Genomic DNA, 16,063 nt, shown 5'->3' on the forward strand with positions numbered 1-16,063 from the left:
GAAGTGCTTGGCAATCTAAATGCAAATTGCAGCATTGCACAATCGAGTTTTATGGCCGCGAAAATCGTTGACTTCGAAGAATGCCAGGGTGAGGATGCGCGATAAACGGCCAGCTACACTACAGCAACATCGCTATTTTCATGTTCAATTTTAGTTAAACCAAAAACACGCACTGGCCATAGGTAAAAAACGATAAGACAACTTTTATGTATGCTAGACTGTCGGATACTCAAAGAATACGAAAACTAAGCATTGAATTTATTTTATTTCGTAATTCAAAAAAAAACAAAATATGAGTGCGTTTGGACTTCTGCCTAAAGAATACTCTAAGAAACTTTAGAAATTAAAAGTAGGGCAGATGTCATACTTAAATTACTTAGATCAACGGCATACTGTTACTTTATTTGGTTGTATACATTTGAATTTGCATTTGTATTAAAAACTGTTGTTTAACTATTTTGTTGTTTTTCGCACAGGGTACAGTAATAAACGTTTGCCTTTCGGCTATAAGCAAAGGATAACGGATGTGGGCGGTCATGTTTGCATGCACTTGGCTCTTACGAGTGGCACGTGGTATTTTTATATCTTGCCTTCTGGTTGTTCGGTCTAGGTCTTGGTGTTGATGCTCTCCAAGCTGGCCTCGCCTCAAGTGCCGCCCGACGTTTGAATGCAGTACGCGCCTAAAAGATGCAGATTTTTGCCTGTTATTGTTTCTCCCGTGCCATCGCCCATGACTGCATGACGCAGGCATAAAATTACAGAGAATTCTAAAAAAAAAATATGTTTTTGTGCGTTTAATTTAAACGGACAGTCATTATTTAGGGACTCTCGAATTATTATTTGTATTTATCGGGCTAAATGCAAATATGTAGCTTTGGATTTTTTTGAAAAGTTTATATTTGTTACTTGTTAATCGATTATTATAAGAACAGGCCAAATGAATTTTTTGGGAAAATGAATTTTAAAAAACAAATGGTGCTCCATTGCATATGATTTTCCTATATATATATATCAAGGGCAGACCCAATTTTTTCTTGTTTAATGTTTTATTCACATATGCAAACAAAATTTCCGTCCAATTCAATTGCGCGCCGCGACCTGAAAGTATGCATCCGTTATTCCTTTTTTTGTTTTCTGCAACAAAGTGGCGCCCACATAAAAGCAGACCAACACCAATACCAAACTCTGCTACATGTATGCTCGCATACATATGTACGAGTCCCATGCCACTCAGTGAATAACACACACACATACGCATACACACTCACATATGAGTTTCTATTCGACCAATTGTTGATATGCACGAACAAGAACGCGGAAAGCGACAGCCGAGCGACTCCCGAGCTGCTTCGTACTTGTCGTTTCCTGTTCGCTGTGTGAGTGTGTCTAACGAAACGTATCCAGCTGTATGTGTGTTCTGGTTGTACTTGTATTCTTCGTTGGCGGCCTGCGTCGAGCATTTATAAAGTCCATTGCCGCTTTGATCTGTCGCTCAGTTGTTGCATACTTCTCGGCGTGTTCGTTCGGTGCGTACCATAAAAAGACAATTGTAAAAAATTAAGTAGCTCACAAAGAGCTGTTGGAAAACCACAAGGCACACAGTTGAAATTTAAAATTTTAACAATTCAAAATTGTAAGTGCATTGTTATATTTAATTTTTAATACCAAGCATATTTCATAGTTTGTGGAAACACAAATTTATCTGAATTACAATGTTGCTAAGACTGTAAAAAAATTAAGATATTTACAATAGTTTTTGACTTCTATCTATTTAAGCTCCCTGTTTGAATTGTTTTGTTACAGGCAGTTAACCTTATCTTGCCTTGTAACGAATTCGAAATCATTTAGAAAATTACACAAAAAAGATATAAGTTACAGACTGAATGTTTTGCTCAGTTTGCGTGTCGAATTAAGTAAAAATAAAAATGTACTGTTAAGTGTTAACAAAGTGAAGAAACTCGAAACTGTTTTTCAGCCAAACATTCTCAGTTGTTGAAGCTTGCTTGGGAAAAAAAGATGTTAAAGAAACTAGTTTTCTGTGCAAGATTGCTTTCCATGAGGTCAAGCCCAGCACTTAATATTGCTTCTGCTGGAAGACCTCATTTTATCCTTAAAAATTAAATAAAATAACCCAGGATGTTGTTGTTTTAAGAATCGACTTTAAATGACAAAATATTAATCATTTTATTTATATATATACAAAAATATTTAAGAACAGAAAATATTTAACTGTTCAAAGAAAATTTAAGTTGATTCAAATGTGGATAAATAAACACCATTTAAATAGAATTTTTTTTTAGGTTTGTTTTCAAATGGATCAATATGTTCTAAATGCACGAATAATTCTAATAATAATTTGTTCAATTCGGGAATGTTATCCGTAATGCGCAGTAGACTGCGAAAATGCTATTTAAACACTTCATAAAGACAATGAATTAAATTCAATGATGTCCACCGAACTTACAATAATTAATATGTTTCTTAGTAATTGTTCACTTGTATCTTATCAAAATGTTTTGTGACCTTTCATATAGTTAGCAACTTGACATTTGAACGCCAGCCGGCGGCTAAAGCTAATAAAAACCTACATCAATGCGGAGATTTACTTGTGCCACGCATCGGCGGCTCGGAGCCAACTAAAGCCACTCGCATCCGGTGTTGTGATATGACACACGCATCACCATTCGGGGACACAAGATTAAAATTCTGTAAAAACTACAAATGGGCAACATGGGGCGACGCTTTAAAACAGCCTCTGGGCCATTACTTGTTTTATGTCAACTTGGACAGTCACAATTAGTACATAAATACGTACATGAGTAGCAAGTAGAACAAAATGTTTGTGCACAGCACTCTTACACACCTACACAGGCTTTGTACACATTTCAAAGTACTCGAGTTGCAGCTGCGCCTAAGAGATGCTTTAAAAAATAAATATCCGATGGTAAGCTGCGAGTGTGACGCCCATGGCGCGGTCTAATGAACCTGAACAGCACGTACAAAAAGAATTGTAGGAACAGGTCTCATTACAGCAGCGTGATGGTCAAGAGGGTGTTCCTATTAGAAACTCAAAATAGATATATTAAAGGTTATGTTTCTGGTTATATCTATTGAATAAAATTACAAACTATTTATAAGCTTTGGAAAACATAAAATCAAACATAAATTCAAAATAAGATCCCAAAAAAACAAATCACTTTAAAATCGTATTATTTTCTTTTCAAATATTTTTGAAATCAATAATAAAAGGTATTGATATTACGGAAGCAATCGATCGATTTTCATAATAAATTTTGCGGAAAGCATGTTTTAAGCTTTTATTAAACTGTGAAAGAAATTTCACAATCTATATTAATTTAAATTAAAAAATAAGATCCGCGAACTTAACCCTGAGGCGCGACGTCGTTTCGAACAGCCTACAATTTCGTTTGGGTGTGCAGCTCATTATGCATTAAACATTTTACAGTTTAGTTAATAGGTCATTTAGGATCATGAATTAAACGTTAAGTAGTTCAAATTAACTCAGCATGACAGCATGGTTTTTTTATTTTTTTTCTTAGTCAAATTGAAAATTAACTCATTTTCGCAGCGTTTTTTTAATTTTATTTTTTTTTTTGCCGTTTAATCTGTACGTTTTTTATTATTTAACATTATTACCTAGACGTTCAGTTATCCTTACAAGCCCAACGGTGCGAAGTTTAAATATCGCTTCAATGCGTTTTCAATTTAAAGGGTCTATTATAATATATCAAGTCTATGGATCTGGCGTCGACGCACACATATATTTCTATATACCCACATTTTAACCGGGGCGCTATAACTAACGAGCCAAGACGGCGAATTTGAACTTCTGCGGACTGTGGTTCACCAGCCTCTGCGCTGCTGTAGACTTCAATCATTTGGGATTAATTTGGGAAGGCGGCACGCGCACAAAGGTCACATGCGTGTCTCCCGGTAACTGTTTTTGTCGCTCCTGCTGCTGTAATGAGTCTTTAAGCAGCAGGCTTACAAAGGAAAAAAGAAGCCATCACCAGATTTTAATGCCTTACAAAAAGAATTAATTTTGAAAAATATACATATGTCATATATCATGATCTACTATTGTTGTTTAAGCTAATTTACTCTGCTATTTAAAATGGGCGTATCGCGAAACTGCAGCTCCATAGTAGTCGGCGTCTGTTGGTATTCCACCAGGATCAAACGGTTTCTGCCCACTTGTAGAACTGCGGCGGGCACATATAGTGTTATTTGCGGGCCAACCAGAGGCCAGTAGCGGCCCAGATTCTCGCCGTTCAGAAAGACAATACCTTTTCCCCAGCCGGACATATCCAAGTATGTGTCCGCAAGCTGATCGGCGCTGTCGATGGTTAACGTCCCGTAGTAGATGGCTGGTCCATTGCGTAGTATCGTCTTCAGCTTTCTGATCTCTTGAAAGCCAACTTTTGCCGCTTCAGTCGACTGGGTTATGAGAGTCTCCAGGTTTTCGTACGATTCCAGCGGATACTTGGTCATATTCCAGTTTGTTAATATCTGCTTGTCCAAGCGCACATCCTTCGTGAGGCCCTTAAAGTCATTTAGCTGCCTTCCATAGTTAAGGCGTCCCTGATTTTCTACCAGAATCTGTAAGTGCCTACCCGAGCTAGCACTTAGTGGTAAATCAAAGATGGGCGTCTCTCGCGCCAGTATGCCCACAAATTCATTGTCTACATAGACGTAGCCACGGTCCGCCAGGCCACGCACATGCAACATACTCGGATCCCGTTTAAACTGCGCGGGCAACCAAGATTCATACAGTACCAGACCAGAATATTGGTTCAGGGCCTCAAAAGTTTTCGGTTTCGTAGAGCGCACAACGCCCGTACTGAGTTTTTCTCGACCCTCTTTGGAAAACAACGTACAGCAGCTGAGCAGCCTGACTATGCCGTAGGCACGTTTGGGCACCGGCTGCGGCACTGGCACATCCGGCAGTGGTAAATACCTGCCAATAATGTGGCGTAGTGCCATGTACTTGGGCGTGGGATCACCCGCTTCTGTCATGGGTGCGTCGTAATCATAGCTGGTTATGTCTGCTATATAGTTACCAGGTCCATTATCATTGGCGCCCGCCGTAAAACCAAAATTAGTACCACCATAAAACATGTAGAAATTGACACTGGCTCCACTCTCTAGCATATCACTGAAAGTATAGCGTAAATAATTTTCAATTAATATTTTTTGAATATTTCAAGCAAAACTGTGTAATTAAAAGAACTATTGATATATAGTTGGTAACTTCTTAATGATATATTTACAATCATTAGAATATCTGCATTCGCAATTATTGCTCCTAACAAAAGTCTTAATACCACTTACATGAACGTTCCCGTTATTGCCTCAGTGCTCACATTGGCCATAGGTTCTGTCCAGTGTGTCAGCCAGCCGGGATAGTACTCGGCATTTACTAGCGGACCTTTAGGCTCGTATCGTCGCAGTTTGCTCCAGATGTCTTTGAGATTTGTCGTGGCTCCAAAATCCATCGTAGCCAAAACATTCTGAATCTTGCCGCAACGCAGCACGGTGGGTCCATCGTTGGTGAACAGCACGGCATTATCCTTAACATGGTTCTGGGTCTCGTCGCGCAACCAGTTCCGATAATTTAGGTCGCAAGCAAAGTACGAACCATACTCGTTCTCGACCTGAACCATGATAATGGGTCCACCGTTGCCATAAAGATAAGGCACAATGCGTGTCATTAGTTGAGCATACCATATGCGCACCTCGCTAAGGTAGTCTGCAGAAAGAGAATTGGGTAAACTTTTTTGGTTGGGTACTTTGCCGGGGAAACCTACTAATGTCAGCTGTGCGCAATTGTATGCCAGGAAACTTGTTTAAAAGCCAGTATGGAAAGCCGCCCATATCGCGCTCGGCACAAATATAGGGACCTGGACGCAGTATCACCAACAAGTCCTCGTCTACAGCCAGACGTATAAAGCGTTCCAAGTCTGCAATGCCATTCCAAACGTAGACGCCGTCGCGGGGATTGTGTAGTGACCATTCAACGTATCTTTTTGGATGTACAAAAATATATTTTATTTAAAATTCAAACTGCAGGACAGTTGCCATGTTTGAACCTACGTAGTAACTGCATTGAGACCAGCGGCACGCATTGTTCTCAAATGCCTTGACCAGGTATCAGGATGAGCCCGAAAATAGTGAAAGGAGCCGGATATGAAGCGAAATGGCAGTCCATCCTTTAGAAACCGATCATTCTCATAGTCCACAACGAAGGAGCGACTGCTGCTGCCGATTTTAGCAATTGAAACCAATGCCAATATGATTGTCAAACCATAGTACAAATTCATTCTGACCAGGCGAATGCTGCCATGAAAAAACATATAACAGAAGTATTAAATTATCTAGAAAAATACCCCGATTTACTATCAATTAGTTGTGTGCGCTACAATTTGTAAGCCATATTGGTCATTAGTTGAACCAGTAGAATACAATGGCTAAACGAAGCAAAGCCTGATTATGCCTTAGATAAACCACAAAGTTATACTTTTGAGAAAATTTCAAATAAGACGAAATTCGGGGAAATATCAGCTAAAATCTGTGTTCTATCTATATCAATTAGAGGCAGCTGAATTACTAAAGAGCAGAGCAAAAAATGGAAAAAAAATAGACAGCAAACATTATTGAACATTAATATATCATTACTCTCTAGCAAGAATCAACAGGCTAATTAATATAAATAGCCTTTTATGAGCCAATTTTATTTGAATACTGAAGGTTATTAATATATTATGACTTAAATTTCACTTTTATGTGTATAGCCAGACAGCTTTCTTTAATATTTAATCACTTGGAATAGTTTGGTGCTTTTAACCTATTTGCTCAGTCCGATTAAATTACAAAGCATAAATATACCTGGCGGTTGTTCCATATTCCACTACTGCAATTCAAACGATTGGCTTAGATTTCTTCACAGGAAACGAATGCCACTTCCCCCTGTGCGAATTTTCCTTATCATAACATCCGAGGCCCCGACACTCATCTTGCTGCTGCCGGAAACAAAATCGGCCAGCTTCCTATAACATATTCACTAGCAACCCAGTAAAATCTTCAGCCATCGCAAACAGTTCAGCTGGGATGAGTGGAGATGCCTCAATTCAAGTTCATGGTTCAATTATTTAGTTGGCATTGTTGGCGTGTGTCAGCAATGCCTCTTCCCTCACCGACTGACTGACCGACTAATTGACTGACAGCTAACTGAACAAATCTCTGTTTGTTCTGCTTATAAAATCAACTAATTTAATGCGGAGCCTCAGTGAATAAATCAATTATAAATTAATGCGGTTTTGTTTGGCCAATAACTTTTGCCAAAACTTTAGCATTTTCAGCAATCATTTTATGCGCACTCATATTTCATATTTTTATACCCTAAACTCATTGAAAATGTGTAAAAAGGGTATATTGGTTTTGTGCAGAAGTTAACTTGTCCGACCTTATAAAGTATATATATTGTTGGTCAGCATTAATGGCCGATTCGATCTACTCATACCCTTCTGTCTGTATGTCTATGCGTTCGCCCGTCCGTATGTTTGAGCGCGTCCATCTCAAAACAAACCCTATACCTAATCTAGAGACTTGCATTTTTAGGGAAGATACTTCTTGTGTATAAGTTTATTTATAGCATGAAAACATTTTCTTTCACTTTTGAGTATTTCTCGCACGTTTTATGCCATGGAACTTCTCGTAAAGTATAAATGTATAGACGGTGCAGGGTATTTGCTATTCGGGCACTCTCGAATAGAGCTCTCTTACTTGATTTTATTTATCTATTTGCTGTTCGAAACGCATTTGCTCGAAAATTATAATGAAATGTTTTTTGGTCGCAGTTCTGCTAGTTGCCAAATTAGTTTTTGACATATTCCCCACTTAAAGCAAGATTATGTATGTACGTGTGTGATCTACCTCACGATTTACATTTGCTTATGCTTCATGCACCATTTTGATATGTGACCATTATTTCAGTTCTGTTTTGCTTCATCAAACTGGTGAATAAAGTACAAAGTAAAAATGAAAAGAGATTGTTCGGCAAGCTGAAGATAATATAAGATTGTTGGCCAACGGCACACAGGCGTGTGCATTATGCGGATTGGAGTTAAATTATGTAGTATTATATATAGCTCGCCAAAAATGTTAAAAGTATAATAAATCTTACAATCGATGAGATTATTTCTATTGATTTTATTTTTTAAAGTTCTCCATATAATTTTGTATTACAGGGTATAAATAGGATATATACATTGTACCTTTAAGGTAGCATTGAAACTAAGAAGCACGTCGTCTCGGATATTGATTCAATATAATCATAAAGAAGTTATTGAACATTTGGGAAGAAATTAACATAACTTAAGATAATTCATAAAAATTCTCTCGAGGCTTCTATTCGAAACCGGTGTCTATGAAGGGTTGTTTGATTGTATTTCAATATAATTCACGAACATCGAGCTTCATTGGCTAAGCACAAACAGAACTAGGGAAAGAAAAATTTTCTATGTGGATGTAACACACGTTTTTTGACTAAACGGACTAATCTCATTCGTAAATCAAATAATAGACTTTTTCGCTTCAGCAAAACAGCTTTGTGCCCACCCAGAAACCTATTGATCCCAGTCATTTTAATGTTATTTCAATTAACATTTGTGAATCCCAAGTTGCGATCTATGATGATGATTTGTACAAAAACAAAAGGCTCCAGTCAAGAGTTCCCGACTAGCGGATACCCTGAACCCTGTTCTACCAACACCCAATGCAGCCCCAGCTACTAACTTGATTGCTCCAGCATTAATAAAAAGATGTTAAAAAAAGCTCCTCTATTAGGATTCGTACCCGTAACAGACAACACCACTTTCCACAGCCTCTACTAAACACAAAATAAAATAGCAGCACATACACACAGAACAAAATACAATACAATTGTTAGAAATTTATAAAGACGCGCATGAATAAATGCATATGTTGCATGCTTAAACAAATTCTTCCAAGTTCTGCTTGCTCCCGCAAACACGTGTCAATATAAGCAAACGTTTTCTTTAATAACTTCTGTGTTTCTTAACCGAGCTTGATGAAACAGTAGTTGCTATTGTGTCATATAATATTTTTATATATATATTTTTATTTTGGTGGGTAGTTGCGTTTTAATACTACTACTACTACTACTACTACTACTACTATGGTATTCATATCAAATTTGGTCACTCATCTAAAAGATTTTCTAAAGAAATCGGGGCAAGCTATCGATTATCGTAAAAAATCTCGTACTGCACGGGCACGAGCAGGACCTACAGCTGAAATATCATAGTTTCTCTAGCTCTCATAGTTTCTGAGATCCTTGAATTCATACATACGGAGTGCGGACGGACATGACTAGATCGGTTCGCCTATTGATGCTGATCAAGAAAAGATATACCTAATGGGATCGGAGATGCCTTCTTCTGCCTATTACATGCACATGCCCAAATACATTATACCCTTTTACTTATTTTTAATAAATTTAGGGTATAAATAAAAAACAACCTGCTATAATGTATCAAAGCTAATGTAGTGCGTGTTCTTAATTGAAAGTGAATTAAATGATGTGTGAATTCCCGGCCCTGAACTTGAATGAGTGCTGCAGAGCTGCCAAAATTGAGGCAACCACTAAAACGATTTTTCCATATATGCTTACATACTCACATACCCATATGTATGTACATTTGTACATCATATATCCGTAGTCAAAACGGAATGCGTAAAATGTAATTTATATAGGCAAGAACAACGAAATCTGTGGCATATCTTTAATTTTATTCAGCGCCAGCCAATCGCACAACATGAGACAGGCATTTTAAACATTTGACCCAATTCAATTATTTTGCATGCCTGAGCCCAAGTACAAGCCCAAGCCCATGCCCATGTTCCCGGAGAGCTACCTGATGGGAAAGTTGTTTTGTTTTAGACTAGCCCATTGTTTTTATTTTTGCTGGGCTGAGCTAAATATCACATCGAATTCTATGAAATCCATTAGCTGAGCAGTACGCGGTAATCTCATTCAGCAGGTCAGCAGGCTTCGACTGTGAGTTCCATGGAGATAGCAGTACTTGCTTCTTTGTCACATTATCGAGGCTCACCTGGTTCTCAGCGTGGAACGCCTTTATCTGCTTATCAGTCACGATTTACCGCCTAGGATAAATTTATATACACAACTAAAGGCTCTAGATCCGTATGTACATTTGTAAATATGTAATTTTCTCTTATGAACACTGTGCACGTTTCATTTAGTTAATTCACTGCTGGAGCAAGCCGTGCGTCTCGCTTCAAAGCTAAACTGAAACTGAACGATCGCCAGCTACGAACTGTTGATAAGTGCATCTAAGCACTCGGCGAGAACGATTCTTGAATCATTTATGTATGCTTAATGTAAGCATATGTGCATACTCAGCACTTTTCACATGTGGGAAAGAACTTTTATAACTTGCTCGATTAAAACACATCTTGAGCAAATAAAAAACTTAATTTTCTGATATAAATTAAGCTTGTCATTTTTAATTATTCCTTATTCTAAACTAATCATATATTCACGTATTTGTACATATTACTGTGTATATTGAAATGTCCAGGGGGCTGAAAACAAAGAAAAAATTATAATCGGTGGTTTAGTTCTTAGCTTCCCTCTCAAGCGCTGGCTTTTATACGCTAAATCTGATCTACCAATCATTGTTAAAAGAGAGAGCGAGAGCCTAAAAGAGTGTACTTAAATTTTAAAGAAATGTATTTATTAAAGCACATTTGTTTTTTAGCTACGGGTTTGGTTAAAGATTTTCTTTATGGTAAAAAAAAATCTAAGCGGACTCGAAGTCTTCTGGCTTAAGAACAGTTTGTAGCAAAGGGTAAAACAATTAGTAATAATAAATATAAGAATAGAAATCATTTGGTTGCACTTTGTAATAATTCATTATAATTTTAATTAAATAAATGTTTTGTATTTAAAGCTTCCAGCATATATCATCCACAATCTTAATCAAAATCTTTACTCCAGACATGCTTCAAAAAATGTGAAGCGGTAATCAAATTACAATAACATAAGCAATCTACATAGCTACATAGCTGTCTGTATATGGAAAATAGGCTACGAAAACCAACCTTTGTTTGTCAAAGGCCCATATGTTTGTTAATAGGCTCCTTTTGTACAACGTTTCTGGTTCCTCCTGTTGGTGAATGCGACCAATGGCTAAAATGTACAACTTTGGCTTATACTTATGAATGTGAAGCATGATTTGAATTGGGCTACAGCTGCAGGGGCTATAAAAAGAGGTATGGGCAGACTTCATATTCTATGCATTAACTGTTGCCCAAAAACACGCTTTTTGACCCCATCCCCTGGTTTGTTGTTTTTGCTGGAGCTGCGCGAGATATGCAAAAAGGGCGATGACGAGATGCAGCCGCAGGCAAACTGAAAATGGAGCGACCAATTGCTGCAAAAATGAATTTTCTATTCCGTGTTATTCTATTATTTATTTCGTACGCTTGTTCCTTTTATTGTTGTTGTAGTGGGTCGACATCTGAGTTAATGGGCCTTTATTGCCCGTATAGATACACAAACAAACACATGTACACAAAGATATCCGTGGCACGTTCTGGGCGCTCTTTTGGCAAAAATGTAAATCTCGCACTGCGACGCCTTTCGCTTCTTTAATACTAACACGAACGTTAGACCGTTGGCCTTTTGGCAGTTTAAAGTGTCCGCCGGGGCTGCACAAAGCAAACATAAATCTACATATACATAGACAATTAGGCAGGCAGCCACACACGTTACACTCCCACTTACATGTTAACAGATTAGCTTAAGGCCACCCACATTATGCATACGCTTCGGGGGCGGCACATGTGAGGACTGTCTACTGGCCCTGTTTCTAAGCCATTGTTCGACTTCTGCCTGTTGTCACTTTCATGTCATGATGAAGAGCCTTGAGGGGCGGCGCCTCAAAAACAGGAAGCTACACTTTGCTGCCTGCTAATTTTGCGCCAGAAACTTTAGGCTTAGAAATAGTAGTTGGATTCGCTCTCCGCCTGTGCGACCCGCCTGATACTTTGACATTTTCTATCGCCACCTCTATTATGTTTAGTGTTTAAAAACTTTCAACACTTGGCACTTAAACTTAGACCAAACAAAATCAAAGCCATCAGCCATCCACAGAAGTCAAACGCGCTAAGCTAGGCCCGTTGTTGTTTGCCGCAAATTTAACATCAATTCAATTCAAATGCATTTTTGCGTTCAATTCAATTGCCACTTGTCGCCTGGTCCATGGCTTGGAACTTCTTTTCGCCGCCAGTGGCAATCAATTGAATTACATGTCTACCGCTTCCTGTGCGCGCATCGTTAGTGCTATCATACCCTTATTGTAGATAGCTCTAAAAGGGCATATTCCGTCAGAAAAAAGAATGTCAATTGTTGAATCCATGAGTAAGAATAAATTTATTTTTATTTCATGATATTGTAGTAAAACATCAGGATCGGGAAATAATTTAAGAATAATTTTATTGCAAATAGAGGTGATAACGATTTGATTTTGTATATATTGAATAATGAATATACTCGGTATTTACACTATTAAATCATCTTCAGTTATGTATAAAAAGGCATCTTGTAGTCGATCCCCTATTTGTTCTTGCTGGTCTAGCACCAGTTGCCTTGCTGGCTGCTGGATAAGCATAGCCTTCTTATCGAGAGTGTGCCTCAGACATTGCCAGCGCATTTGCATGGCAATTTTACTTAACGAGAGGGAGAGCGATGACAACTTTTGAGCATAATCAATGACAAGCAATAGATGCACTGGAGCAGAGGCAACCCATTTCAGCCCCAAGGTGGCTCCGCTTGTGCGGTCTGCAAATATTTGCTTATGCGACTATAAATTGTAACAACAGCAGTTGACTTTTTGTACCAATTGCAATTGAGCTGTAGCTGTGACAACAAAGATGTATTCCAGTCTAACAGATGGAATTCCTGATGCGAGCGAACAACCAACAAAATAAGGTCAAGAAGGCGCAGCTCAACATGTTTCATAAGCAAAGTATATTGTGTCATTCTTTTTTACACCTCCGCTATTAATTAATTATTATCATTTTATATTATTAATAGTAAGTATGTGGTGTGTACGGCCAACTATAATTTGGGCACAATTAATATCCAGTTTTTATACATAATTTAAAAAACCATTGATCAGTTCCCTTCTTTTGAGTGTTAGCTTTGAAGACTTAAAATTTTAAAAGTTGTTCCTCATATAGTATGCAGAATTAGTTTAATATTATCAATAACTTGCCTCGTTTTCAAGAAATCGACCAGAATTGAAGTCAATATTATGTTTTACAGTTACATCTTAAATATTATAACAGCCGGTATGCTTTAGTCTTTCGATTTCATCCTTGTTTTAGCCTTGGGCTTTGGTATTTAAAATAATTCAGATGCCATATTTATCCCTTTAAAATTTTATAAATATCGGTCGGTAACGACCGAAACTAATATGAAGCGGTTTTTCAATAGCGGAAAAGACACACAGCCGCAGCATAAAAGACGCATTTTTCAGCCTGCGAGATTGCGTGTGTGCAGTCTTTTTGTGAATGTACTTATCTACAGAAGGAAGTTCGAATTTCCGTTATAGCGACTTGGCGCGGGTGCGGAATATCTGCTAGTCGGGTAGTCCCGACTAGAGCACCCTGGAGTTTTATGGGCATTCTCTAATATTTTTCAAAACTTTTGCGCCATCTGGCGGTCGTTAATTTTTTAGCACCTGCCTAAAAGCACGCAACAGAAATAGTAAACAATGCGTAATCAGCAACTGTTAGTGGTGCTGTTGCTAACAGCTGCCGTAGTTGCAAGCAGCGATGTTGAAGCCGAGGCAGAGGATGTTGACGCTAGCACCATTGGCACTTCTGCGCCTGGAGTAGAGCCACAATCACGAAATATGGTAAAACGAGCCCCTGATGTAAGCTTTATTGGCATGAGAGGTAAAAATGAACAGGAGCCATCGGCAGATGACAATTGGTTAGGCCCCGATCCCTTGGACTACACCGAAGATGATGCGGGCAACTTTTACAATGAAAACATGCGTAGACTAAAGAAAGCTCCGCTAGCCTTTGTTGGCTTGCGCGGTAAGAAATTTACCCCGAATAGCAACCGCCTGCATGATTTACTGCAGCAGATGGAGGAGGACCGACTGCGGGAGAATCTGCTGCAGGATTTCCTTGAGCATCTTGCAATTGATGGGACTGATGTGGCGAAGCGAGCGCCTACCGGATTTACTGGTATGCGGGGAAAGCGTCCGTCGTTGGCTGAGTACGATGCTGCTGAGAATGGGGAAGATGCAATGGAGCTGCTTGCAAAAAGAGCTCCTGTCAACTCGTTTGTAGGCGTGCGAGGTAAAAAGGATGTCTCACATCAACATTACAAGCGGGCTGCTCTGTCAGAGGTAAGCCAATTACGTACAACTACAGATAAGCGCGAGACAAAAAATACCGGGCGACAAACCCGAAATCTCCTGCGTACAATACAGTTTAATTAAAAAATATGAATATTAATTATTTAACATTTTATTATACTATATTTTATATAAGCAAAATATTGAAAAAAATCGATATTTTTTTATTTATCATATTCTGAATATTTTTGTCACTTCTATATTCTTTAACTTATAATGAATATATTTTGTCACGCACTTATCTGAAACTCTTTATTAATTGTAAATGAAAACATTTATGGAACTAACCATGCCCAGTTGTGGCGCAAAATCTTTAAAAAGGCATACGATGTGCGTGGAAAGAAGCAACGTTACGCGGACTTTAACAGTAAATTTGTAGCTGTGCGTGGCAAGAAAAGCAATGTAGAGGATGGACCAGGATTAGAACCGAATGCCATGCGGCCCTGGGTCTATCTAATTGGCGGCAAAAGGGCACCAAGCGGCTTTCTTGGCATGAGGGGTAAACGTCCAGGTAAGCAGAAAAGTAACCTGTAGAACTAGGCAATCGTACTATTCATAAGCCTCTGTCAGTTGCAGCGCTTGCAGAGTAAGCGGAACTGGTGGCACAGATTGGCGAGCGCTTTCCTCATTTAGTTTTGACGAATGACACACGGAAGTTCCTTTTTAACTAGGCAAAGCAAATGTTATAAATAATCACTGGGCTGGAGATTATTTAAAACATAAGCACACATACACAAACCCACACACACAGAAAAGATTTTGTCTGTTTCGTTTTAATGTAAAATTAACGAAACGTAAGGCGATGTAAATCTAATTAAAATCGCATTTTAGCCCCATGTGGTACATAAAATAAATCATTCGCATATCTACTTGTAAACAAATTAATCCATATTAAACTTGAATAAGTACTTCATGTACCTAATATAGATTTTTCAGAATTCCATTTTGTGCACACACACACACACACACACACAGACAAAGCTATGTATGTAAGTGAAAGCGACATGTTAATTTATTTGCAATTAATTATTACAACGGTAATTTAAACGATTACAAAATAAACTTAAAGTTTATATATATATATATATATACCTACATAAATAGCGCAAATGTTCAATTGATTATTGTAAATATTGGTACATAAATAAAAACTACTTATTATTAACAATTCTAATCATAATTGGTAATTTCCAATTGTTGGAATTTTGTTTGAATGAAAATGAAATGAAATAATTTAATTTTTAGAAAGAACTTTCGTACATCATAATCTTTGCAATTCAAGGCAAATTTAAAAATATTTTGGATCAGCTGCCGACAAGTCCCATCGAAATCTGAACAAGGTCAAATCTAAAAATGTGAAACACTGAGTTATCAGCAATGACTAACAAACAAAACACAATGATGGGACATGTCCATAAGTAACAAACAAGTAAGTGCTCTCTGATGTTCGAATAGGTGATACCAAATACAAAGATCTACTAAAAGAACTTTTAAAGAAAACCCATACACGGCGAAAAATATTTTTTAATCGGCTTACCTATTAAACGTCGACTAACAAATAAACT

At 37.9% G+C, this 16,063-nt stretch overlaps 2 protein-coding genes across 4 annotated transcripts; one reads left to right on the plus strand and one right to left on the minus strand.

Moving 5' to 3' along the window:
* The first annotated feature begins 1,516 nt into the window (after positions 1-1,516).
* Positions 1,517-15,635, plus strand: LOC115761924 (tachykinins). 3 transcript variants are annotated; one of them, XM_030703942.1, is made up of 4 exons: positions 1,517-1,633; positions 13,809-14,489; positions 14,796-15,009; positions 15,069-15,635. In XM_030703942.1, exons 2-4 carry the CDS (start codon positions 13,845-13,847, stop codon positions 15,086-15,088), a joined length of 879 nt encoding a protein of 292 aa, XP_030559802.1. In that variant the 5' UTR covers positions 1,517-1,633; positions 13,809-13,844; the 3' UTR covers positions 15,089-15,635. The 3 variants fall into 3 exon arrangements, with proteins under 3 accessions (XP_030559802.1, XP_030559804.1, XP_030559805.1); XM_030703944.1 differs by having other exon boundaries at positions 15,075-15,635; XM_030703945.1 differs by having other exon boundaries at positions 14,820-15,009.
* LOC115761923 (beta-galactosidase) lies at positions 3,263-10,341 on the minus strand. The gene is made up of 5 exons (XM_030703941.1): positions 10,155-10,341; positions 6,115-6,357; positions 5,829-6,043; positions 5,353-5,770; positions 3,263-5,176 (listed from the first exon to the last, which is right to left on the minus strand). The coding sequence occupies exons 2-5, from the start codon at positions 6,339-6,341 to the stop codon at positions 4,114-4,116; spliced, it is 1,923 nt and encodes a 640-aa protein (XP_030559801.1). The 5' UTR covers positions 6,342-6,357; positions 10,155-10,341; the 3' UTR covers positions 3,263-4,113.
* Positions 15,636-16,063: the final 428 nt, after the last annotated feature.

The sequence above is a fragment of the Drosophila novamexicana genome, unplaced genomic scaffold, assembly GCF_003285875.2.
Source record: "Drosophila novamexicana strain 15010-1031.04,08,12 unplaced genomic scaffold, DnovRS2.1 tig00000512-arrow-arrow-pilon, whole genome shotgun sequence".
Classification (NCBI taxonomy): domain Eukaryota; kingdom Metazoa; phylum Arthropoda; class Insecta; order Diptera; family Drosophilidae; genus Drosophila; species Drosophila novamexicana.

Excerpts from the sequence above, each read along its gene's own strand:
- LOC115761923 (XM_030703941.1), bottom strand. The coding sequence starts at position 6,341 with ATGAATTTGTACTATGGTTTGACAATCATATTGGCATTGGTTTCAATT. Across the intron at positions 6,044-6,114 it reads GGTCTCAATGCAGTTACTAC|ATACGTTGAATGGTCACTAC; the intron begins GTAGGTTCAAAC and ends ACATCCAAAAAG. Across the intron at positions 5,177-5,352 it reads GCAATAACGGGAACGTTCAT|TGATATGCTAGAGAGTGGAG; the intron begins GTAAGTGGTATT and ends CTATACTTTCAG.
- LOC115761924 (XM_030703942.1), top strand. The coding sequence starts at position 13,845 with ATGCGTAATCAGCAACTGTTAGTGGTGCTGTTGCTAACAGCTGCCGTA. Across the intron at positions 14,490-14,795 it reads AGCGGGCTGCTCTGTCAGAG|TTGTGGCGCAAAATCTTTAA; the intron begins GTAAGCCAATTA and ends AACCATGCCCAG. Across the intron at positions 15,010-15,068 it reads CATGAGGGGTAAACGTCCAG|TTGCAGCGCTTGCAGAGTAA; the intron begins GTAAGCAGAAAA and ends AGCCTCTGTCAG.